The 24,902-nt window shown below is 41.1% G+C and overlaps 1 protein-coding gene across 3 annotated transcripts in view; it reads left to right on the forward strand.

The window, feature by feature from the left end:
* cramp1 (cramped chromatin regulator homolog 1) overlaps nucleotides 1–24,902 on the forward strand; it is a 91,919-nt gene that overhangs the window by 30,237 nt on the left and 36,780 nt on the right. For all 3 annotated transcript variants that reach the window (XM_063059174.1, XM_063059175.1, XM_063059173.1), the window contains exons 6-11: nucleotides 1,284–1,332; nucleotides 2,676–2,761; nucleotides 10,123–10,246; nucleotides 11,462–11,543; nucleotides 16,686–18,011; nucleotides 22,203–22,368. In XM_063059174.1, the coding sequence (XP_062915244.1) occupies nucleotides 1,284–1,332; nucleotides 2,676–2,761; nucleotides 10,123–10,246; nucleotides 11,462–11,543; nucleotides 16,686–18,011; nucleotides 22,203–22,368 (1,833 nt within the window). The remainder of the gene's footprint in view (nucleotides 1–1,283; nucleotides 1,333–2,675; nucleotides 2,762–10,122; nucleotides 10,247–11,461; nucleotides 11,544–16,685; nucleotides 18,012–22,202; nucleotides 22,369–24,902) is intronic.

Here is a 24,902-nt window from a genome sequence, read left to right on the forward strand (position 1 = left end):
GTTGCTCTGGTTTTCTAGTATCTACAGAATTTCTTGTATCTATCAGAATTTCTTAATTCTTTTTTTATATAATGTACATAGATACTTAAAGATTTGAATTATGAAACTTACATTGGCAGTATCATTTTACTGTGATATCAAAATGAGGCCCCTTTTGTCTGTATGCATTGTTACGTACCCCGTAACTGGGTTGCCAAACCAGCAGAAATGGATCTTGGAGTCTGGATTACTAGAACTAAGAAAGTTTTATTAAAGAAACAAGCAACACAGTACTCTAATCAAAAGGATAATGAATGCAACAGTTCAGCAATGATAAACATACATGTACACAGAATTCAGATAACAGGATCAATCAAGCTCTATCGTTGTCTAGGGGTAAATGACAGTTTCAAAGTGACACAAAGTCCAGTTCAATTTAGTTCAGTTCGCAGTAATCGTTGCCATGGCGATGGACAGTGGGGGGGGGAGGAGAGAGAGCAAAACGAATGAATATTCAACACAGCTTCCACACAGACCTTCGCAGTCAGCTTTCGGGCGAGTCCTTTGTGATGTCATCTGAGGTCACCGACCGTGACCCCTCCGTTTCCAGATACGATCGTTTCCCTGCGCTGAACCTGGCACCCAGGCAAGGGTGGACACACACCAGGTTCCCGCCGATCGTGCCTTTCCACCCTGAGCGTCTAAGGCTTGATCCCGCGATCAGCCGTCCAAAAGCTTCCCACCGACTTGTGAGAGGCGCACCGCTTCCAGGGTCTCGTTACTTCAGGTGTCGTGTGTGTCCTGCCTTAGTGAACCTGTCCCTTTTTATCCCCCTGCTGGGGTATCGCCTGTCCATCACTTCAAACAGTTCAGGGTTCAAAGGGGGAGCTGCTCTTGACAGCTCTCCTTCCCCTTCATTACACATCTCCAAATGCTGCTCCATTGTTTTCCTTATCTCTCTCTCTCCTGAAGACAGGTGGCAGACCAACTGCTGATCACACAGGACAGCTAACATCTTAATCTATGTGTATTCTTGTCACAGCATGTATGTAAAATATCCTGAAAGACTATTTAAATAACAACATGGAGCCCTTCCCTTGCATGCATTGCAAAAGCAGTCCAAAAAGCACATTAAATAACCATCATATTTTGCTTATGCACCGTTCTAAAAAATGTTTTCAGATGGGAGTAGTATTAAAGACAATTCTGAAGAAAGATTTTGATGACTCGAGATAGTATTTCATTCTTACTAAATGTTATATAGGCTATCAGTTCAATGTTAAGATGTTCCATTTATTTTATAGGCTTGGATGATAAAAATGCAGCCAAACTCAATGAATTAATTCAAGCTGGGTAAGTGATTTAGTTTAAAGTCAGCCTGCAACCATGTAATAGGAGCAGTAATTTACAGTGGCCAATTAAAAACCCATACATCTTTGAGATGTGGATGAAAACTGAAACACCCAGCTAAACCCCATAGTCATGGTTAGAATGGGCAGTTCTACAAAGACATCAGCTCTCTGTGTCTCTGGTGTACCGAAGCAGCAACTCTACTAATTGCACCACTGTGTTGTGCATTTAACATCGTGGTCTAAGCAGACAAATAATTTTTGGTATAATTTCAAATTTAAAGCTGCCATATCATTAGGTGTCATTACTGAAACCTGAGGTGGAAAGAAAAATAAAAACACTCAGAGGTGATATGAGAGTTTCTAGCTAGGGGAGTGATATGCAGGCTGGATGTACAAAAAGGACTATAGGGAGTGCTACAGAAACTCTTCTGATCTGGACCTGGAAAAACCAAGTACATTGGTAATATTACTGGAGATACTATTTATTTTTTGAGTAGAGGAGGCCTGGTGGTATAGGATAAGTGTTAAATAAGCAGCTGAAAAATCCAAGAAGAACTGGGACAATGTTTCCAATGAAACTGCCACTCGGCTTCTGGATAATTTGAAAATGAAGTGACGTAGATAATAGTGTAGAACTAACCAAAGTGTTACCAAAATGTACACTGATTTATATTTTTTAATTCCTTATTTTCACTGACCAGATGCAGTAATTTCAATATATCTATTGAAGTGACAAAGCAATGTTCCCAAATCTGTACTGGACAGATTACTTTAGTTAGGTACCTCCTGAAAATTGTTTGATTTCTATTCATCAAGGTATTTTGCAACCTCTGCGTCTAATGCAAAAAGCAACTATTAAACTGTTCTGTTTGTTTGCAAAGGTAACTAAGGAAGGATTATGTTTAAAAACAAACAAGTTATTGACAAAGGGCTTTCTAAAAATAAAGAAGATGGTGGTAGAATCAAAGAGATTAATACAATGGACTATTTCAATAGAACAATAACAACTTTAGATCATTGGGTAATCTACTGTAAATCTGTCAAAGGATATATCAGAATGGTAGAAAATAAAGATTAGATGTGATTAACATCTGTTTGAAATGTTCTTCAGGAAAGTTGGAAACTTTTCACTTTATCCAAAAGAAATTTGGATGTTTATGGAGGGATCATAACTTTGTATTAATGAATGTTTCATTACATAAAACATTGCAGTATGTTGTGGTTTTGTAAGATTTTGTGACTTAAACAATCAATTTCCAAAGAAAAACATACAGAGCGCTGTGTCAAGTGAATTCTCAGTTTAAATGAATTAAAGTAATTTGTTTTCCTTTCTAATTGACTCAGGGCTACAACTGTGCGATATAAAGGTCGCAATTTGCGAATAAAAGCACCTATGTGTCGGGCTTTGAAAAAACTCTGTGATCCTGAAGGTAAGTTCTAGAACGATATCTTTGCGACAAATTTAAATCAAGTTTTTAAGGGGCTGCTAAAAGTCATTGTTAGTAACATGAAAAAGAAGGATGTGAAGAGCTGCTTTGTGCTTTTGCTCTAATGGCACATTTTTAGAGCAAATAAGTTATCATATTTGGCAATCTGTTGGCAGATTCGTAATCAGCCAGTGTATGAATATAAAATCGGTAATTTCTAAGTTTTGCCTATTAGAATTTTAGGTTTAATACGAGGGGATTTCCAACTGGTTGTGAAAGTTGTGAATGCAGAATAACAACTTCCACCTGTTTCTTTTCTTTTCTCAATCAATAATGACGACTTATAAAGTCAGGTTTGCATAGTAACTATTAAAAATTACTAAATTAGTCGAGGCAGCTTCTTCCAAGGCAGTCACAAAGCTACAAGTCAATTTTTCTTCTATTGTTTGTAGTTCTGTAATTGTAGATAAAATACCTACTAATTTGCATTAGAATTTATATTTTGATGGTAACATCTCAGTTACTGCGTGCATTAAAGGAAAACAGTTATTGAGTTATAAGATTAAAATCTATTGGAAATTACAGTCTGCCTCCATCATTTCAGGAATCAAAAAGGAGTTATCAGAGGAATAAGGATTCTTTTGTGTCTATGAGGTATAAGTATCCCTATTAAGTAGGGTGGCCACAATTTAATGAACAGCTGGAAGTTTACCTATGCTCTGTATTAGTAAGATGTTTGGTTTTAAACTTGCAGCAGCCCTGTATCAACCTGTGAATTTGTAAATTTTGGGTTATGCCTACCACTTGGATAGTGCTGCTATTGATTGTACATCAAGTTGCAATACATCCATTTTTCACTGATTTGCAGAAGCTGTTGACCATGGTATGGATGCTGCATGCTAGGCACTTGGTTGACTCATGAATATTGATCTATTACCTGAGAGTACCTAAAATGATAGAGCTTCCAACAGTAACCAATACAGATATTGGAAGTTTTGAGAGGAGGGTCTACTGCCTGAGTAGAAAAGGGTGCTACAGCACAATAGAGCTTTGACCAGCAACCATTCTGAGTTTGGGATTGTTAGCAAGAGCAAATTAAAGGAAGGTGGGGGGGCAAGTGCAGTGTCCGTCGACTGAGTGAGCAGAGTCAGAGTGGTGATCTTAAGGCTTTAACTCTTCGAGGTTTCAGTCAGAGAAAGCTAAAAAAGTAAAGCTTAGGGTTAAGTTTCCTTTTTCTCCTTCCCTTTATTTCTGCTCAGCTAGGATAGTGAAATAATCCTCTTGCAGGATGTGGGAAAGCAGGGAGACCTCCAGTGTCCCTAACGACCACAACTGTGAGAAATGCATCTAGCTGCAGCTTCCTAACAAACTGCATTAGGAGTTGGAGCTGAAACTGGATGAGCTCCTGATCATTTGGGAGGATGAAGAGGTGATAGATAGGACATATAGGGAGGTAGTTACGTCCAAGGTGCAGGACACAGAAAACTGGGTGACAGTCAGGAAGAGGAAAGAGATTAAGGAGCCAGTGCAGAGTACCCCTGTGGCCATCCCCCTCAACAACAGGTATATCACTTTGGATACTGTTGGGGTGGGGGGGGTTGGTTTGACTTAACAGAGGAAAGTCATGGTGGTCAAGTCTCTGGCACTGAGTCCAGCTCTGTGACTCAGAAGGGAAGTGGGGAGAAAAGTGACATTGTGGTGATGAGGATTTGTTTATTAGAGAAACAACCAGGAGATTCTGTGTGTGAGAACAAGATTCCTAGATGGTATGTTGCCTCCCAGGTGCCAGGGCCCAGGACATCTCGGATTGAGTCCTCAGCATTGAGTGAGAGGCCGAGCAGCCAGAGGTTGTGATCCATGTAGGTACAAATGACATGGCTAGGATGAGTGAATTCAGGGAGACAGGTGCTAAGTACAAGGGCAGGACCTAAGTTTAGGGATGAGGTAGCTGGTTTACAAACAGGCAATGTGTAGTGAGGAGAGGCTGTGATCTCAAGATTGCTACCTGTGCCACATGCTAGTGAGGCCAGAACTAGGAAGATTATACAGTTTAAAACGTGGCTAAAGAATTGGTGTAGGAGGGAGGGCATAAGATTGTTGGATCACTGGGCTCTCTTCCAAGGAAGGTGGGATCTGTACAAAAGGGATGGTTTGCTCCTGAACTGGAGGGGGACTGATATCCTAGCGGGAAGGTTTGCTAATGCTGCATGATGGGTTTTAAGCTAGAGCTGCAGGGTGATGGGAACCAGAGTGCCAGAATGGTTAGTAGAGAGGTTGTGGAGGCAGATGATGGTAAGACCTCAGACAAAGTTGGGAATCAAAACGTTGAGCATGGCATGATTAGTGTCAGGAGCTGCGTATATTTCAGTGCAAGAAGTATCATAGGAAAGGTGGATGATAGGGCTGAAATGAGGTAGCTGGTTTACAAATAGGCAATGTGTAGTGAGGAGGGGCTGTTGTTAGGGCAAAATTGCAACCAACAGTTTGAGTTGCAATGTAAAAGGTGGACAAAATGGAAAAGGGTGAATACAGGACTGAAGGTATTGTATTTGAATGCACAGAGTATATGGAATAAGGTAGATAATCTTATAGCACAGTTGCAGATTAGCATGAGGTAGGCATCACTGAATCATGGCTAAAAGAAGATTGTAGTTGAGAGCTTAATGTCGAAGGGTATACAGTGTATCAAAAGGACAAGCAGGAAGGCAGAGGGGGAGGCATTGCTCTGTTGGTAAAAAGTGAAATGATCATTAGAAAGAGGCGACATTTGTCAGAAGGGTTGAATCATTGTGGATAGAGCTATGGAACTGCAAGATGGGGGTTGTATCCAGACCCCCAAATAGTAGAAAGGATATAATCTACAAATTACAACGGCAGGTAGAAAATACATGCCAAAAGGACAATATTACAATAGTCATGTGGAATTTCAATATATAGGTAGATTGGGAAAATCAGGTTGATATTTGATTCTACGAGTGCCTGAGAGATTTCTAGAATGCCTAAGAGATGGCTTTTTTAGAGCAGCTCGTAGGGGATTGGCTCTTCTGGATTGGGTGTTGTGCAATGAACTAGAACTGATTAGAAATCTTAAGCTTAGAAAAACCCTTGGGGGAGACAAATGGTCATAATATGATTGAATTCAACCTGAAATTTGAGAAAGAGAAGCGAAAGTCAGATGTATCAGTATTACAGTGGAGTAAAGGGAATTACAGAGGCATGAGAGAGGAATTGGCTAGAATTGATAGGAAAAGAACACTGGCAGAGATGACGGCAGAGCAGCAATAGCTGGAATTTCTGGAAGCAATTCAGAAGGCACAGGACATGTACATGCCGAAGAGGAAGAGGTATTCTAAAGGCAAGATGACACAACCGTAGCTGACAAGAGAAGTCAAAGCCAACATAAAAGCCAAAAGAGGGGGCATATAACAGAGCAAAAATTAGTGGGAAGTTAGAGGATTGGGAAGCTTTTAAAAGCCAACAGAAGGCAACTAAAAAGTCATTAAGAAGGTAAAGGTGGAATATGAAAGTAAGTTAGCCAATAATATTAAAGAGGATACCAAAAGTTTCTTCAGATACATAAAGTATAAAAGAGAGGCACGAGTGGCTTTCGGATTGCTGGAAAACGATGCTGGAAAGGTAATGGAGGACAACGAAATGGCGGATGAACTGAATAAGTATTTTACATCAGTCTTCACTGTAGAAGACACTAGCAGTATGGTGGAAGTTCCAGGTGTCAGGGGTCATGAAGTCTGTGAAGTTGACGTTACTTGGTGGCTGGTTAGCAGGAGACAAACAGTAGGAATAAAGGGAGCCCTTTCTTGTGCCTGACAGTGACTAGTGGTGTTCCACGGAGTCTGTGTTGGGACCAGTTTTTTTTTTGTTCCGTTATTTGTCAATGATTTGAACGATGGAATTGATCGCTTTTTGCGAAGTTTGCAGACTATATGAAGATAGGTGGAGGGGCAAGTAGTTTTGAGGAAGTTGAAGGGCTACAGAAGTCCTTAGGTTAAGAAAATGAGTAAAGAAGTAGCAGCTAGAATATAGTATCAGGAAGTGTATGGTTATGCACTTCGGTGGGAGAAATGAAAGGGTTGACTATTTTCTAAATGGAGAGAAAATTCAAAAATCTGAGGTGCAAAGGGACTTGGAAGTGCTTAATTTGCAGGCTGAGTCTGTGGTGAGGAAGGCAAATGCAATTATCGCATTCATTTCAAGAGGACTAGTAAAAAAAAAGGATGTAATGTTGAGTCTTTATAAAACACTGGCGAGGCCTCACTTGGAGTATTGTGAGCATTTTGGGCCTCGTGTCTTAGAAGTGATGTGCTAAAAATGGAGAACCCTCTAAACCCTTAAAGGAGGTTCACAAAAATGATTCCGGGTTTAAACGGCTTGTCATATGAAGAGCATCTGATGCCTCTGGGCCTGTATTCACTAGATTCAGAAGAATGAGGGGTGACCTATTGAAACCTATCAAATGGTGATAGGCCTCGATAGAGTGGAATTGGAGAGGTGGAAGAATCTAAGGCCGGAGGACACAGCCTTAGAGTAGGGGAGGGGATGTCCTTTTAGAATGGAGATGAGGAATTTCTTTAGCTAGAGAGTGGTGAATCTGTGGAATTTGTTGCTACAGGCAGCTGTGGAGGCCAAGCCTTTGTGTATATTTAAGGCTGTGATTGATATATTTTTGTTTGGTCAGGGCATGAAGGGGTACAGGGAGACAGCAGGAGATTGGGGCTGAGAGGGAAAATGGATCAGCCATGATGAAATGGCGGAGCAGACTCGATGGGCCAAATAGCCTAATTCTGCTCCTATAGGGAGGGAGGAGAAGATGGCACCGCGACGCAGCGCACGCGGCTGTTCCGAATTGATATCGTATCTGTGAAGTAGGATGCCATGCACAATCCTGATTTGATAGAGACAGACGTGAAGAAGCACGGAGGAACATCTGGAGAAACTTCTGAAATGCCTGCTTTGCTGCTGCTGCTACTGTGCGATGGAGAATCTCTGGAGGGAAGGCCCCAAATCCTCGGCCTTGCCTGTTGCCGGGGCCGGGGTCGAAGCGCTCGGCGGAGATGGTGCTCGGTGCATTGGTGTCGGGAAGTTGGTCGGAGGCTCGGAGTTTTCGGACGGACTCGGAGTCAAACTGTGGTCGGATGCTTCGGGGATGCTGCATCGGCAAGTTTGCGGTGCTGGAGGTTTACCGTCTGCGTGAGATGATGGAACTTTCGAGAGACTTTGAGACTGTACCATACCCATGGTCTGTTCTTATCAAATTGCGGTATTGCTTTGCACTGTTGTAACTATATGTTATAATCATGTGGTTTTTGTCAGTTTTTCAGTCTTGGTTTGTCACGTGTTTCTGTGATATCATTCTAGAAAATCATTGTATCATTTCTGAATGCATGCATTACTAAATGACAATAAAAGAAGACTGCGTGTCCTCATAATCTAATAATCTAATCTTATGGTTTTATGGTCTAAAACAAGATGCAAGTTAAAATAGCATATTTTCATGAAGTATGAATGCATAGTGGTTATGTTTCTGGGTTTCAGACAGATCCTGAAGTAATAATCTAGATTTTATGCATAATCAAATTTCACCATGATGTCAGGTGAGTTTTAAGCAAGTAAATCTGAATTTAAAAGCTTGTTATATTAATGGTGACAACACATCTGAATTATCATCATTCACTGGAAAATGGAGATCCTTTTAGGAAAGGAACTTAGTTTTCTTTTCCAATCTGTGACTCCATACATGGTCAATTCTGAAATAGATGATCAAGTCACTCAGTTTTTGCCAAATATAGATAAATTCCCAAAAACTGTATGGACTGTCTAGTACTGACCCAAGTTCCAGATACGTACATGACAAAGATGTACCCTGCCTGGTCAGCCATGGTATAGTTTCTTCAATCATGTCTAAGGACTTGGGCCAATATTAAGAGTTTTGCTGCAGACTAGTCATAGTCATGGAAGAGAGGCCAACTAAGAAGAAAGACTGGGTGAGAAAAGAACAAGGGGTCATAGGTTAAGTGTCAAAGGTGAAATATTTAAGAGGAGCCTGAAGGAGAGCTTCTTCACTCAGGGTGGTGTGAATGTGGAATGAGATGGCAATAGAAGTGGGTGATGTGGATTTGATTGCTAAATTTAAAAGATGTTTCTATAAGTACATGAATGGGAAGGGTAGGGAGGGCTATGGGTCAGGTGTATATTGATGGGACGAGACAGAATAACAATTAGGGATAGACTAGATAATCTGAAGGGCCTGTTTTGTGCTGTAGTATTCTATGACTCTCAAGTTGACGGCATGGTGGCACTGTCATAATACCAGTGGAGCACAGGTTTCAGGGTGGTAACAGGAATGCATGGGATTCCTGCTATAGTAGAGCTAGATTAGGCAATCTGCAGAGTACCATTGTAAAGTCATAGAGTTATACAGCATGGAAACAGGTCCTTTTATATTAACCAACTCACTCATGCCAACCAAGTTGTCTCAGTGAGCTAGTCCCATTTTCTGCATTTGGCCCTTATCCCTCTCAACATTTCCAATCCATGTACCCGTCTAACTGTCTTTTAAACACTGTAATTGTATCCTCATTCTGATTACACCCCTACTGACACTTCAGTCATGTGTTCAGCTTCATTTCTCAATTCTATATAATTAAGAAATGCTTTAAAATTTATCTAGGTGTACTGATTCTGTTTCCATGCAATCACTAGCTCCACTTCATCTTGGGAATTTGTATATCCAATTTTACTTTTAAGTTTTCTATATGCAAGGTTACCACACTGATGCAGACTACCACCAAAGTGATGCAAAACCTTTCACAGGTTTGAGACGGTTAATTGAAAAATATTATAACTCTATCATATTGTCTCTGATACTGTCCTTTTTTCCCCCTCTGTTGATCTGTGCTTTTTCACTTCTTCTTTTAACCAATCTTTTTGGAATGCTTTGTTTTTTTAAGGCTTCTCCCTACTTTCTTTCCATTCGGCATTGCTTGTGGTTTCAAAATAAAGCCCTTTAAATTTGAATTTGGAGAGTGATTGTGAGTATACGGACAAGAAAGAGGTTACCGTCGCAAACCCATTCTTTGCAATCTCAACTCATGCACTTCATTTCCAATATATTTTCACTTTCACATTATCTTTCATTCCAATCCTGAGTTTCATCCGTGTCTCTTTTCCTTCAATGTACATATCTAATCATCATGTGTTACAGTCATTTATCTCTTTGTTCTCTCTTAACAAGTGTTCAGAGACTCTCTAACATTAAGCCTGCTTCCTTCATTTCCTTTTCTGTTACAGCCGCACCCCCCCCCATGACAGACAATTATATGATTGCCTTTTTAAATTATTTTTAGGAATTAGTGATGAAGAGGATCAGAAACCAGTTCGGCTTCCCGTGAAAGTGCTCCTTGAACTACTGCCTCGTAGTAATTACACCTGGGCAAGAGTGCAGAGTTTGGCACAGAATCCTCGATTACGGTAGAGAATAAATTTCTGACGTTTATTTGTGATCCATTGCTTTGTTTCACTGACAACAGTTTTAGAAAATTTTATCACTTTTATATTTGTGGTGTGTTTATGAAGCTTTACCTTTTATATAGCACTTGTAGAATTCCTATGATTATAGGTGACCCTCATGTTGTGTGGGAGCAGGAGGGGTTGCGTTCCTAGAAAATGGTGTGTTGTGTTGTCTTGTTTTCACCTAGAAATGCAAGTTGGAAAGAAATAAGTTCTGTGTTTCCTTTATTCCACCTAAATTCTCCAAAAGCAAATTCCTTTCTGTATCTCAAATTTTTGGGTCGTGATTTGTGAATTCTATAAGGGCAAATTTTTGTTACCCGATGAGGGTTCTCTGTATCTTGGAATGAAACTTTTTATAAATAACTAATGCAAGGTTGGTGTACTTATGTAATCCAGACTTTTTAATTAACATTTAGCAGAACAGAACTCAAAAATATTAAAAATTGTACCAATTGGAGGGAAACTGACTTTTATGTCAGGGTATTTCTATTCATAACATTTGAAGGTGGTGTGGACTGCACCCTATTTATTTGATACATTATAAAGTACTTTAATATAATATCAAGAAGAAAACTAGATCTGGGCATTTGCCAAACTTGTTAATAATAGTAAATGTTTAGATTTAATTGAATTACATAATTTGCTGTGAAGTATTCCTTCATCAATGACTAATGGAAGATTTGATCTTTATGTGTATGAACCTCATTCATATAAATCTTCATCAGTCCTGATGAAGGGTCTCAGCCCAATATGTTGACAATTTATTAATTTGCATAGATGCGATCTGTCCTGCTGAGTTTCTCTGGCATTTTCTGTCTGCTTCATGTATCCTGACTGTCCTTGGATAAATAAAATGGGCAGAACACCAATTCTCTGCAAATTGTTTTGCTTTGAAAAGCTCCTGCTACCCAATTCCATAGCTCACAGTGGTATGACAGATCGTGAGATTTCCATGTGCAACGTGATGGATGTGACTCACATTCATCTTCTTGTGCATCATTGCTAAAATGTTAGTTGATTTTTGAGCTCCTTGCTAGAACCTGTCAGTTGCATTTGTGAATTTATACTTTTAATCCATGATTTTAAATACCTCTCCTTGTATGTTATTTATTAAATGAAATGCAATATTATAAACAGTGTACTGTTTGATGGACTGAGTGTATTCCTTTACAGGATGATGGTAGAACTACATCGAAAGGTTTCCAGCCTCATTGATTTCCTCAAACATAAATGGGCATTACAGGAATTCAGGATTGTATCCTTTTAAATTTGAGTGAACAAGAAAGCTTTGCAGCCAGTTTATCAATGAATTCCAGGCAGACTTTTGATAAAGCGTTGTCACTGCTTGACAGGTAACCTCATTGAAACATTTAAGTATTGCTATTTATTGACCTTTTTTCACTTGCAGTTGGTAGGCAGGAAAAACACAATCAGTATCTACAACCTGTGTGAACTTCAGGGAAAAGTCTGGAATGAGCTTAGTGTAGAAAGCTGGCTCAGAGAATTTTTGGTGACTTAGGAAAGACTTTGATTCACAGAAAACTTTGCTATTGTTGGTGTTGTCCATGGCTTGAAGCGGTCTGTTTTTTCCTTTTGAACTTCTGGCTTGGTCATTTTTTATCTACAAGTGACAACATGACACTTGGGGGGGAAAAAAAAAATCGGTGTGGTTCTAGGACAAGATGGTTTTGCTTTAATAAGGTACCAGATACTTCTAGGATAGTTCATCACCATAATTCTCAAATTATTATTGCCCCACTTCTGCAGACTGGAGCAAGGGAAACTGTCCTCAGGTGAAATCCAAAAAAAATTGCTGATATATGAGGGAATAGGTGTGTTTTTCCCTGCTTCATTTCTCAAGGTTGTATTATCTTTTTAAAATTTATCCTGTCACAGGCAGGTGGAGTGCTTTAAATAAATGTTTACCAATGCCACATGGTGTACCTTAGTACTTGTTTCTGTGAAATACACACCACTTTTTTTAATGATCTGCTTTGTCCAGGGTAAAGTTAGCAAGCCTAATGAACTTGGATTTTTTAGAAAAAAATGTAGCTTTTGAGACATAGGTGGATAAAGAGAGCACATGAAAATGGTACTGGCAGGCAAGATTTAAGGAAAATCCTGTAGTATTTTATTGGTACATTCTGACACTAGCTTGGGGAAAAAGTTATGGATCCAGAGGATGTTGGTGAGGTCTAAGTAAATGCATTTATCACTCTGATAAATGATATTGTAGTTGGAGAAATTGAAGAGGATGGAATTCTGGAACAACTTACCATGGGGGGGGCGCGGTGGGAGTGAATATTATATATTTTTACAGGTTGAGAAGTGGAAATGTTACAGATTTAAGGAGCGAGGAAAGAATGTTAAAGCGGATTTGAGAGAAGTTTTTTTTTACATAGTGTGGATGATGATCTGGAGCACACCATCAGTGGAAGTGTTTAAATCAGATGTCATTACTATGGTTAAGAGGGATTTAAATTTGACACACATTTAAATTGGCAAGGATACAATTCTAATGTGGGTAAATGCAATTAGTTTGGATGCGTGAAAAGGATTTGTGTGTATCCCCGGCTGCTATAGGAGGTAAGAGAGGAGGCTGCTGGGTTTTGATTGAAATTTTTAAATCTTCTCTGACTGAGGAAGAGTTGTCAGATGGATGAAGGATAGCAAATTTGGTACTTTATTATTGTTTGCCATTGCTTGTCCTCCTGCCCTCTATTGAACTAGTTTTGATTTGCAGGTTTGGTGATGGTAAAGCAAGGGATGCGCTAAGGAATGAGTTTGCAGATTGAGCCTGAGTAAAATTCTTCTGAAGGTGCTCAGCTCCTCATGGATGCCTAGTTTTGAATTGCTAGATCTGTGTGCAAACTGTCCTGTTTAGCATGGTGGTAGTCGCATGCAGCACAGCAAACTGGCTTTTCACTGTGAAGACAGGAATTAGTCTCCATGAGGGCTATGAAACTTGTGGACATAGTTATTACTGCAACAGGCAGATTGGTGATCAATAATGTGAGGAAGTCTGCAGATGCTGGAAATCCAAAGCAACACACACACGAAGTGCTGGAGGAACTCAGCAAGTCAGGTAGCGTCTATAGAAATGAATAAACAGTCGGCGATTTGAGCTGAGACCCTTCTTCAGGACTGGATACGAAGGGGGAAAATGCCAGACTAAAAGGTGGGGGGGGGGGAGGAGAGGAGGAAGGCTAGAAGGTGATAGGTGAAGCTTGGTGGGTGGGAAAGATGAAGAGCTGGACAGTAAGGAATCTTATAGGAGATAAACAGGTGAGAAGCTAGATTGGGGAACAGAAGAAGAGGGCAGATGGAGGGTACTTTTTTTTATCAGAAGGAGAAATCAATATTCATGCCATCAGGTTGAAGGCTACCCTGTCAGAACATAAGCTGTTGCTCCTCCACCCCAAGATGAGGCCATGGACTGACACGTTGGTACGGGAATGGGAATTGGAATTAAAATGTTTGGCCACTAGGAGGTTCTGCTTTTGGTGGGTGGAATGGAGGTGCTCAACAAAGCAGTCTACCACTTTACAATGGGTCTCTCCAGTACAGAGGAGGCAACATCGGGAGCACTGGACACAACAGACAACCCCAGCAGATCCACAGGTGAAGTGTTGCCTCTCCTGGAAGGGCTGTTTGGGGCCCTGAGTATAGGTAAGGGAGGAGGTGAATGGACAGGTGTAGCACTTTGGCTGCTTGCAGGGTTAAGTGCCAGGAGGGAGATCAGTAAGGAGGGAAGAATGGACAAGGGAATCATGGAGGGAGCTATCGCTATGAAAGCAGACAGAAGGGAGGAGGTAATGGTACATTTGCAAGAAAAAGTTTGTGAATTGCCTACTTCATTAAATACTCATAAAATGTGGTCTGATCTTGATCTAAGTCACAATAATAGACAAACTCAATCTGCCTAAACTACAACACACAAATAATTGTAATTTCCATGTCTTTATTGAACACATTGTTTAATCATTCACAGTCTAAGCTGGAAAAAGTATGTGAAAAGTATTTAATAACTGGTAGAGCCTCCTTTAGCACCAGTAACCTCCACCAAATGTTTCCTGTAGCTGCTGATTAGACTTGCACAACTGTGAGGGGAAATTTTAGACCATTTCTCAATACAAAACTGTTTCAGTTCACCAGGGATACCTTGCATGTACAGGTCTCTAGAGGTCATGCCAGAGCATTTCAATTGGGTTAAGGTCTGGACTGTGACTTGGCCATACCAAAACACAAATTTTCTTTTTTTTTAATATTCTGTTGTTGATTTTACTGTTGTGTTTCAGATCATTGTCTTGTTGCACCATGCAACTTCTATTAAGCTTCAGGTGACAGACCGCTTCCTGGACATTTCCCTGTAAAATGTCTTGATATAATTATGAATTCATTATTCCCTCAATGATTGCAAGCTATCCAGCCCCTGAGGCAGTAAAGCAGCCCCAAACCTTGATGCTCCTTCCACCATGCTTCACAGTTGGGATGAGGTTTTGGTGTTGGTGTGCAGTGCCCTTTTTCATCCAAACATAGTGGTGTGCATTTCTGCCAAAAAGTTTAACTTCTGTCTCATCTGTCCACAGAATATTGTCCCAGAAGCGTTGTGGAATATCCAGGTGGTCTTTGCAAACTTGAATCATGCAGCAATGTTTTGTTTTAGAGAAGAGTGGTTTCCTCCATGGTGTCCTTCCATGAACACCATTCTTGTTCAGTGTTTTGTTCAGTGGACACGTTAACAGAGACTTTAGCAAATTCTAGAGATTTCTCCAGGTTGTTTGTTGTTACCTTTGGGTTCTTTTTCATCTCCTGCAGCATTCATTGATTGAAACACCTGATTCAAAATAGTTTTTGTAGAAGGCATTACCCCAGAGGGTTCACAAACTTTTTCTTGCAACTGTTTATTTGATTGTAGTATGCCTGTGGAGATGGCAGGAGTTGCCGAGGATGATGTGTTGGATGTGTTGAATGTGTAGGCTCATGGGGTGGTAGGTAAGGACGAGGAATTATCATTGTTGTGGCGGCAGACGATGGGCTGAGCACAGATGTTTGGGAAATGGAAGAGGTGCAGGTGAGAGCCTGCATCAGTGATGGAGGAAGGGAAGCCTTGATCTTTGGGGAATGAGGATATCTCATGTCCTGGGAAGGAGAGCTGCATCCTGGGAGCAGATGTGGCGGAGACGAAGGAACTGAGAAAAGGGAATGACGTTTTACAGGAGACAGGGTGGGAAGAGATATAGTCAAGATAACTGTGGGAATCAGTGCGTTTATAAAAGATGTCAGTCAGCAGTTCGTCTCCAAAGATGGAGACAGAGAGGTCAAGTCAGGGGAGGGAAGTGTCAGACATGATTGGTGATCAAGTTGATTTTTTTCCATCTTGTTGATTCCCTCACCACCTGCCACAGAGCCAGTCTGGCAGCAGTGGCCTGTCGTGCTCTGTCAGTACTGGTGCTACAAAGAATGCATTAAACCAAGAAATTACAGGCCACTAAGTCCGATGTCAGTGCTAGGGAAATTGTTGGAGAATATTCTGAGAAGAGAAGATTAATATGTACATACCTGGAGAAACAGTGATTAGTCAGGGATAGTTGACATGGCAAGGAAATGCTCAAGAATGTCAGTTCGTAGTGAATTGTAGCGTACTTGGTCTTTGGTAAGGCCTTTGCCCATGTGTGATCTTGTCAATGGGTTCAAAAGGTGAGAGTTGCTTTTGTAAATTGAATGCTTGTGACTCGTTGGTGTATTGCAAAGGTTGGTGCTATTTATTACGTATATCAGTGATGTGGATGTGAATAAAGATTTATACGATTTATAAGTTTGCCGGTGATATAAAGATTGGTGGTGTTATACATCGTGTGGAGGCTAATCTTTGTCTACAGATATTGAGGTGGGCTGTGAAATGACAGATGGAATTCTTCAAAAAAAATGTGAGATATTATATTTTGTGGCATCTAATAAGGACAGCATATACAGAAATTTTGGTAGAATCCTGGGAAGTACTTGAGACAAAATGGTAGAAATGCCAAAGGATCCCCAAAGGCAGTTGGATTGATACATAATGTGGCTATGAAGGTTCACAGAATACTTGATGCCTTCTGTTGGTGTACAGAGTACATCACTAGTTAGGCCATAGCTGGAGTACTGTGTGCAATTCTGGCCAACTTTTGTAGGAAGGATATGATTACACTGAAGAAATCGCAGAGGAGATCAACAGGATGCTGCTGGGATGAAGTATTTCAGCATAAGAAGAGACTAGATTAGCTTGGATTTATTATTGCAGTGGAGAAGGCTGAGTGGTGACCAGAGTGAGCTTGACAAGGCTAAAACGTAAGGTAAACTTATACAATGAATTCTTAAAATGACCTGTCTCGTTTCTCCTTAATGTTATTTTCAGCGTAAATCATTGGAAGAGCGCCAGCAAGATTCAGGATATGGCGAATCAAGGTTTATGGGGTTTGAGGAAAAGACAGAGCTCCACCTCTACCCTGCAGAGAATTGTACTTTAACTGTATTGCCTGAAGTGGCAAAGGTAGTTCACTCAAAAGCTTGCTGCACTGTGCACTGGCAGGAAACAGGACGGTGCAGACAGAATGTAAAGGACACTCACTTACTCCCACCAGCACAAATATTAGCAAGAGCCCCTGCCACAAAGGATATGACTGCTCCCCTTAGTCAAGGAACTCAGGGCACAGTGAAGGGGCAAGTAAAACAAATTCGAAGCACGACAGATGGGAGAACTGGTTTTAAAACAACTACGTTGATGACTGGTGAAGGATCACAAAGCACTGAAGAGGAAATGCCTTCTTTGGAGAGTACCTCTGCAGGAGAGGTAGTTTCCCAACAGGGAAGTCCAAAAGCAGAGGAGATGTTTGACATGGGACAGCAGGAATTGGGAGAAAATGGAGAAAACATAGTTAATTCACCCAAATCTAATTCTGATGCTTCTACTGAAGAATGCAGTGGTAATGAGGTTCCTTTAATGGAGTCCCCAGAACCAACCGCCATTACTGAGCACTGTGTCTCTGGGGGTGTGGTTAATATTGATGAGACATCTCTTTTGGACCCAGCTGCTCGCTGCGTGAAGTCTTGTCAGAACTGTCTGTCAGCACCTGCAGAAAGGTGTCCTTGTCAGGATAAATCCTCTGAGAAGGGTGTTACTGCTTCGGGCATAAATGGATTTTGTAGTGATTCCAATGCCGTGCACTCTGGAATGGTAGAAGTTGTGGAATCCAGCATTGAACAGGTTGCAGTCTCAAAGCCACAATTACCTACTGATACCACTTCACCACCATTGTCCTGTCCAACTGCAGCAGATGATGGAGATAATGGGACACTGCCTACTACTTGCACTCGTGAAGAGACAGTGGGATGCACGGATGAGGTGCCTGATACTGACTGCCATAGGCAGACCACAAACACTAGTTCACCTTCTCAGGGGCAAACTGGTAATGCCAGCATTGTTCCAAAGCCACCGAAAGATGATGCTACTCACTTGGCCCAGCAGATGCTGGAGGATGGCTGGAATCCACGTACTTCTGAAAATTTGACATTGGCTGAATTGTACCTCATGCTGGGGAAACCCAGCAAATTGCAACTTGAATATGACTGGGTGCAGACCCAGAGGAATAACCAAGAGGAAACCGAGAGAACAAAGGGTACAAGTCAGAGGTTACTGAAGTGCTTGCTCCAAATTATCACTACCGAACTGAACCCAAAATCTGTGAGTACATTCAATTCAATTCAAGTTTAATAGTCACTTAACCATACATGAATACAGCCAAACGAGAGAGTGTTACTATTGGCTCAAGGTGCAACAACATATTACCAACAGGCGCACACAAGATCACAATCATGTAATAAGAGGTTCTTCCCTCCCTCCCAACACCCCCCACCACTCCCTGCGATACCAAGACTTGATGTCCAGTCCTTGCACGTACAATATGAGATACAGTGCATATAGAATGTGAGTTTTTAAAAAAAACACACACAAATATATATGTATGTAGTCCAGACCCCTTAGTCTATTTGAAATCTTCAGTCGCTACAACTGTGCTACACCGCACCCAGTGGAGCACACTGGCTCAGCCGCCTCTTGCCCCGGCAGCCGAAAAGCAAGCGACCCCACAGCTTGCTGCCCAAGTCCATTGAGTGCAGCCAAAAAATCTGCAGTTGACCACAACAGAGCTTGCCTTCTGCCAGGCAAAGCCACACCGCCCCTAGAGAAACACAATGACTTTGTCCCCTCACTCTGGATGGCTGCAATCAGGCAGCGCCAAGGATTCAGTCCTACTCCTTGCTACAACTGAGGCCAGGGAGCTGCTCCGTCTTGCGATCACAAGAGAAGTGACCATGATGGCCTCTTGCTATTTGCAAGCCTCCATCGACTCAGGCAGCAGCATGTTGCACAGCTCCTTCGGTATCTCTGCCAGCAAGCAACTTGCTGATGGTGTAAACTTGTAGTCTTTTGAGTTTTTAATGTATATCAGGAACATAATCGTTAAATGTAAGTTTAAGTAGAACGGTAGCACCTGTTGTGACCCTGTAGAAGCCACTGTGACCAGTCACGCCGTCTTGCCAAAAGCATAATGCAATAGTTAGGAGTGAAAGGAATAGCTTTTGCTAAAATGGTTTAAATTCAGATGGTACTGGAAGGAATATTCAAAATGATTACTTTTGACCTTTTTTAAAAGGAAAAAATCCCAGAAACCAAGACTGCCATAATTTTAGGGTTATAAAATTAGTGTAGTAAAATGATACTGAGTTAATAGATCAGTTGTTATTGAATGATGTGGCAAAAACTAGGGATCAAATGACCAAATCTTTCTTGTGTTCTTACAGAAGATAACTTTTTAAGTATCTTGGTGCAGGTCAGTTTTACCTTAATTTTTAAGGTTTAAGGCTTAAAAGGATACAAGTTTAGTATTAACGTGCGAAAAAGAGAAATCTATTGCTCAAGTGCACGAAGCGGTTACTAGAATGAAATACTGAGGCCCTTTACTAAATTGTTTTATGCACGATCTCTTATACACATTAACATTTTTTATGAGAGGCCTAATGCAGGTGTATACTGTAATGTGATTGCTTCAGAATGTTTAACGGCAGGTTTTCTTAATCCTAAAAATGGACAATACTAATGACCTCTATATAAAAATTATTACCATTAGCCAAGAGAAATATTTTCAAACTCTGATCATTGGTTGATGCCTTGGTGAAATTTCTCCCAGTAGCTAAAATTATTTGTTCTTTTAAAAATAAGCCAAGTTTAGTGCCCGGAAGACCTTGTTTAATATATCAGAGAAGAAACTGAGCATTGCTGCTAGTGCAGAGCATTGATATGTGGTTCATTTACATGAGATACTGTCCAAAAGTGAAATATAAGTTGTAAATCCAGATTCTCTTAAGTTCTGGAAGCATTACTGATGAAATGTTCAAATATGATTCTTGTACATAAACCTGTCAGCATTCTTTAAGAGGGGAATCTTCTTCGGCTGTCCATCGATTTTTGATGATGACTGAGGCCTGGGCAAGGTTGTATGGAAGACCGGCCTCTCCACGCCACCGATGTTGTCCAAGGGAAGGGCACTAGGACCCATACAGCTTTACGAGGGGAATAATGTATTATTAGCCCAAGTGTATATCCTCAATGAAAATTCAAGTTATTTTACCTTGGTGTAGAAAACCGGTATTGTGCTAGTCTCCTGTTTTGTGCTGTCCAGCAGAGTGGTAATTAGTAATAGTATTCTTGGTCCTGAAATTTGAACACTCCCGTGTGTGTGTGTGTGTGTGTGTGTGTGTGTGTATACTGCCCTCCTACATGGGACATCTTGGCGTGAACCCTGCTAACTGCTGCCGATGATCTCTTTCACTGGTACTATATGGGCTGGAGTGAGAGAGCTGCCACTCAGTGCGGATGTGTGCTCATGTCTGCACTCTTGCTGATACCTTGATTACTGAGCTCCTATGCTCTCTGTCTGTCATCACCTGCCCTAGCAAGGTGATTTCCCCCTCCTCTCCCCCCCCCCCACCCACCAAATTTCTGTTTAGCTGCACAACTTTCCACAACCTAGATATTTCTGTGTGGTAACAAGCTTAAGTTTCAAGCTCCAGCCTGCCCACCACTAACCTTCAGAGGCAGCCATTGCACATTGCCTTACACCTTGCCGTGCAGTGCTGAGATTCCATTAATTGTTTATTGCAAGCATTGCATTGTAATGGACAGCTGAAACCACCACCACCCTCACCCGTGTTACTGGTGTAGCAGGTGGGAGGACAAGAGTTTGTCAGTACAACAATACTGTTAATTCTGATGCATTTATAAAATGTTACCTCTCCTAGTGCTGATTCCGTTAATTTCCATTAACACTCTTAGGCCTGGAAGCCTAGGAGGCTCTCCCTAATGCTAAGCAAAGTAGTGGTGTATAGTAAAAAGGGAAATAAAAACAAATGCAAGAGTTATGAAAGTAATAATGTTTTTGTGCAATATTTCAAAATTTCATGGACTTTTAAGACTTAAGCTTGTACTTTGGTGCCGACCTCTAAAGAATCAACTTGTTAGGATCTGCCTTAATCCTTCCACTTTCAACGAAGAGGCCAATGAGTTAAATGTGCGTTTGCCCATATGTAACAGTTTCAAAATTAGGACACTTTGATTTAAGTTGTCTCTTTAATGAAATGCATGTCATTGTGTCATAGTGCCATAGAAAACTACAGCACAGAAACCAGTTCTTTGGCCCATCTAGTTTCTGCCAAACCATTTAAACTGCCTGCTCCGATCAACCTGTGGCAAGACCATAACCCTCCATACCCATACCATCCTTGTACCCATCAAAACTTATCTTAAGTGGTGAAATTGAGCTTGCAGGCACCACTTGTGCTGACAGCACATTCTACACTCTCATGTCCCTGTGAATAGAGAAGTTTCCCCTCCTGTTCCCCTCAAACTTTTCACCTTTCACCTTTAACCTATGCCCTCTGGTTGCAGTACCACCCAACCACAGTGGAAAAAGCCTGCTTACATTTACCCTATCTATAATTCCCTCATAATTTTGTATCCATCTATCAAATCTCCTCTTAATCTTCTACGTTCCAAGAAATAAGGTCCTAATCTATTCAATCTTTCCTTATAAATCAGGTCCTTCTAAATTTTCTCTATACTCTTTCAACCTTATTTACATCATTCCTGTAGGCAGGTGTCCAAAACTGTGCATAATACTCCAAAAATTAGGCCTCACCAACATCTTATATAACTTCAGCATAACATCCATCTCCTGTACTCAGTACTTTGATTTATGAAGGCCAATATGCCTTCTTTACTATCCTACCTACCAGTGACGCCACTTTCAATGGATTATTAACCTGTATTCTTAGATCTCTTCCTTCTATCATGCTCCCCAGTGCCCTTCCATACACTGTGTTAGACCTTCCCTGGTTGTTCCTAGTGAAGTGCAACATCTCACACTTGTCCGCATTAAATTCCATCTGCCATTTTGCAGCCTGTTTTGTTCATCTGGTCCAGATCCCGTTGCAAGCCATGATAGCCTTCCTCATTGTTAATTGCATCCTCAGTCTTGTTATCATCTGCAAATCTGCTGATCTATTTAACGACCTTATCGTCGAGGTTTTTGATTTAGATTGCAAACAGGAAGTTTTAAAGTTTGAAAATAATTTAAATTGTTCGTTGGCATACCAATTATATAAAAAAAAGTGATTATATTAAAGGCAGTTTGTTGACAGGCTGTACATAAAACTCAGGGTGATGGAATGGAAGAGAAGCAAAAATGTTCAGCAAAATCATTCAGATTTGGAAAATTAATCTAGTAGTAATTTGGTAAATGTGAATCAGTGGACTTGGAGATTTGATGACCTCTGGAATTTACATTTCTGCTTTCTCATATTTCTTTGTAATGTTTAGAGTGTCGATTCTAGCACTGTGGCAGCATCTCCAATGAAGTCAAACCATGAAGATCAGATGAATTCCCCGCCAGGGAAAGTGATTACTCTTGCACGTAGTCCTGGTTGTATCCGAAGTACTCCAGCAATTCGAACTAACAAAACGGTTACTCCCACAAATACATCAGGTTAGTGAAATGTCGAAAGGACTGTGAAACGGAGTGTTAGCAAGCTCTACATAGATCAGGCTTGAACATTGGTTGTTGGAGCTCTCCTACCTGCAACACTGCATGTAGTACTTTGATTAATATGGTTAACCATAATACTATGGTTAATTTCTTTTCAGTAGTACTTTAAGCTAATCAATTCATTATATAACCAAAAATGGAGTTGCTTGGCTGCAGAACAATGAATTAAAAAATGCTGAAAGTTCCTCATATTAAAAATGGCTATTATTTTCAGTCCAATACATAATCTGCTACTTTTTTCCCCACTGGTTGAACCTAATCCTTAATTTACTTTTAAATAATCCTGACTCTCAGACATAGGGGTAGAATTAGGCCATTTGGCCCATTGAGTCTACTGTGCCATTCCATCATGGCTGATTTATTATCCCTCTCAACTCCATTCTCCTGCCTTCTGCCCATAGCCTTTAACTTTATGATAAATAAGAACCAATCATCCTCTATCTTAGATATACCCAACAACTTGGCCTCCACAGCCGTCCTTAGCAATGAATTCCATTGATTCACCACCCTCTGGCTAAAGAAATGTTTCCTCATCTCTGTTCTAAATGGATGTCCTAGACTCCCCACACCCCCAACTATTAGAAACATCCTCTCCACTTTGATTCTATCTTTCCATATTTGATAGGTTTCAATGAGATTCCTCCCCCGTCCCCCACCCCCAATTCTTTTGATCAGTCTCCAGCGAGTACAGGCCCAGAGCCATGAAACATTCCTACATTCCTCACATATTAACCCTTTCATTTCTGGGATCATTCTCATGAACCTCTTGGACCCTCTCCATTGCCAGCACATCTTTTCCTCGATCAGGAGCCCAAAGCTGCTCACGCCACACCAAGTGCAACCAGACCAATGCCTTATGAAGCCTCGGCATTATATCTTTGCTTTTATGTTCCATTCTTCTTGAAATTAATGCTAACATTGCATTTGCCTTCCTTACCACTTGCAAGTTAACCTTTAGGGAAGACCTTTTGCAGTTCTGGTTTTTGTGTTTTCTCCCCATTTAGAAAATAGTACACACCTTTTATTCCATCTACCAAAATACGTGACTATACACTTCCCTACACTATATTCCACCTGCCACTTCTTTGCCTATTCTCCCAATCTATCTTAAGTCTTCTGCAGATACTCTGCTTCCTCAATACCACCTGCCCCTCCACCTATCTTCATATTGTCCACAAACTTGGCCACAGAGTCATCCAAATCATTGACGTATAACATGAAAAGAAGCAGTCCCAACACCAACCCCTGCAGCACACCACTAGTCACCAGCAGCCAACCAGGAAAGGCCCCATTAATTCTGACTGTTTGCTTCCAGCCAATCTTCTATCCATTGTAGTGCTTTCTTGTAATACCATGAGCTCTTGTCGTGTATGGCACCTTGTCGAAGGCCTTCTGAAATTCCAAATATGCAACATCCACTGACTCTCCTAGGTCTATCCTGCCTGTTATTCTCTTAGTTTCAACAGATTTCTTGGTAAGATTTCCTCTAAAGGAAACCATGCTGACTGGCCTATTTTGCCATTTGCCTCCAAGTATCCCGAAACCCAATCTTTAATAATGGGCTGCAACACCTTTCCAACCACTGAAGTCAGGCTAAGTGGCTTATGATTTCCTTTCTTCTGCCTCCCTCCCTTCTTAAACAGTGGAGTGCACTTGCAATTTTCCAGTCCTCCAGAATCATTTCAGAATCTAGTGACTCTTGAAAGATCATTCCTAATGCCTCCTCAGTCTCTTCAGTTACCTATTTCAGAACCCTGGGGTGCAGTTCAGCTGGTCCAGATTACTTAAGCTACATTCAGACTTTTCATATTCACATGCACCTTCTTAGTAGTAGCCACAACACTTACTTCTCTCCTCTGATGCATTTATGGCATTTCTAATACTAGAAATTACTATTCCAGAGGTTCTGTTTTTCAGCTTTATACCTAACTCCCTATATTACCTCCTTAAGACTTCCTCCCTTTTCCTACCTATGTAGTTGGTCCCAATATGTACCATGACTTCCAGCTGTTAACTCTCCCTTTAGAATGCTGTGGACCCATTTTAAGACATCCCTGACCCTGGTACCTGGAAGGGAACCTACCAGCTAGGTGTCTCTTTCACGTACATAGAATCTGCTGTCTGCACCTCTAATTATGGAATCTCATATCACTACTACACTTCTCTTTACCAGTCCCGTTCCTTTTCGAGCCAGAGATAGACTCAGTGTCAGAGAGGAGGTTGCTGCAGCTTCCCCTGGTAGATTGTTCTCTTTCTCCCTCCGGCACACCCCCACCCCCACCCCCACCCCAACGGCATCAGAAACATTGAGTTGCCTGTTTCCTTTCCCTGTCCTGACAATCACCTGGGTACCTGCCCCCTGCAGTTTAGGGGTGTCCTCCTCCCTGACGTTCATATCTATTACTTCCTGCTTCCTGATTTTCCCATATGAGCTGAAGGTCATTGAGCTGCAGCTCCAGCTCCGGCTCCTTAAC

This window comes from Mobula hypostoma, chromosome 9 (assembly GCF_963921235.1).
Source record: "Mobula hypostoma chromosome 9, sMobHyp1.1, whole genome shotgun sequence".
NCBI classification, from domain to species: domain Eukaryota; kingdom Metazoa; phylum Chordata; class Chondrichthyes; order Myliobatiformes; family Myliobatidae; genus Mobula; species Mobula hypostoma.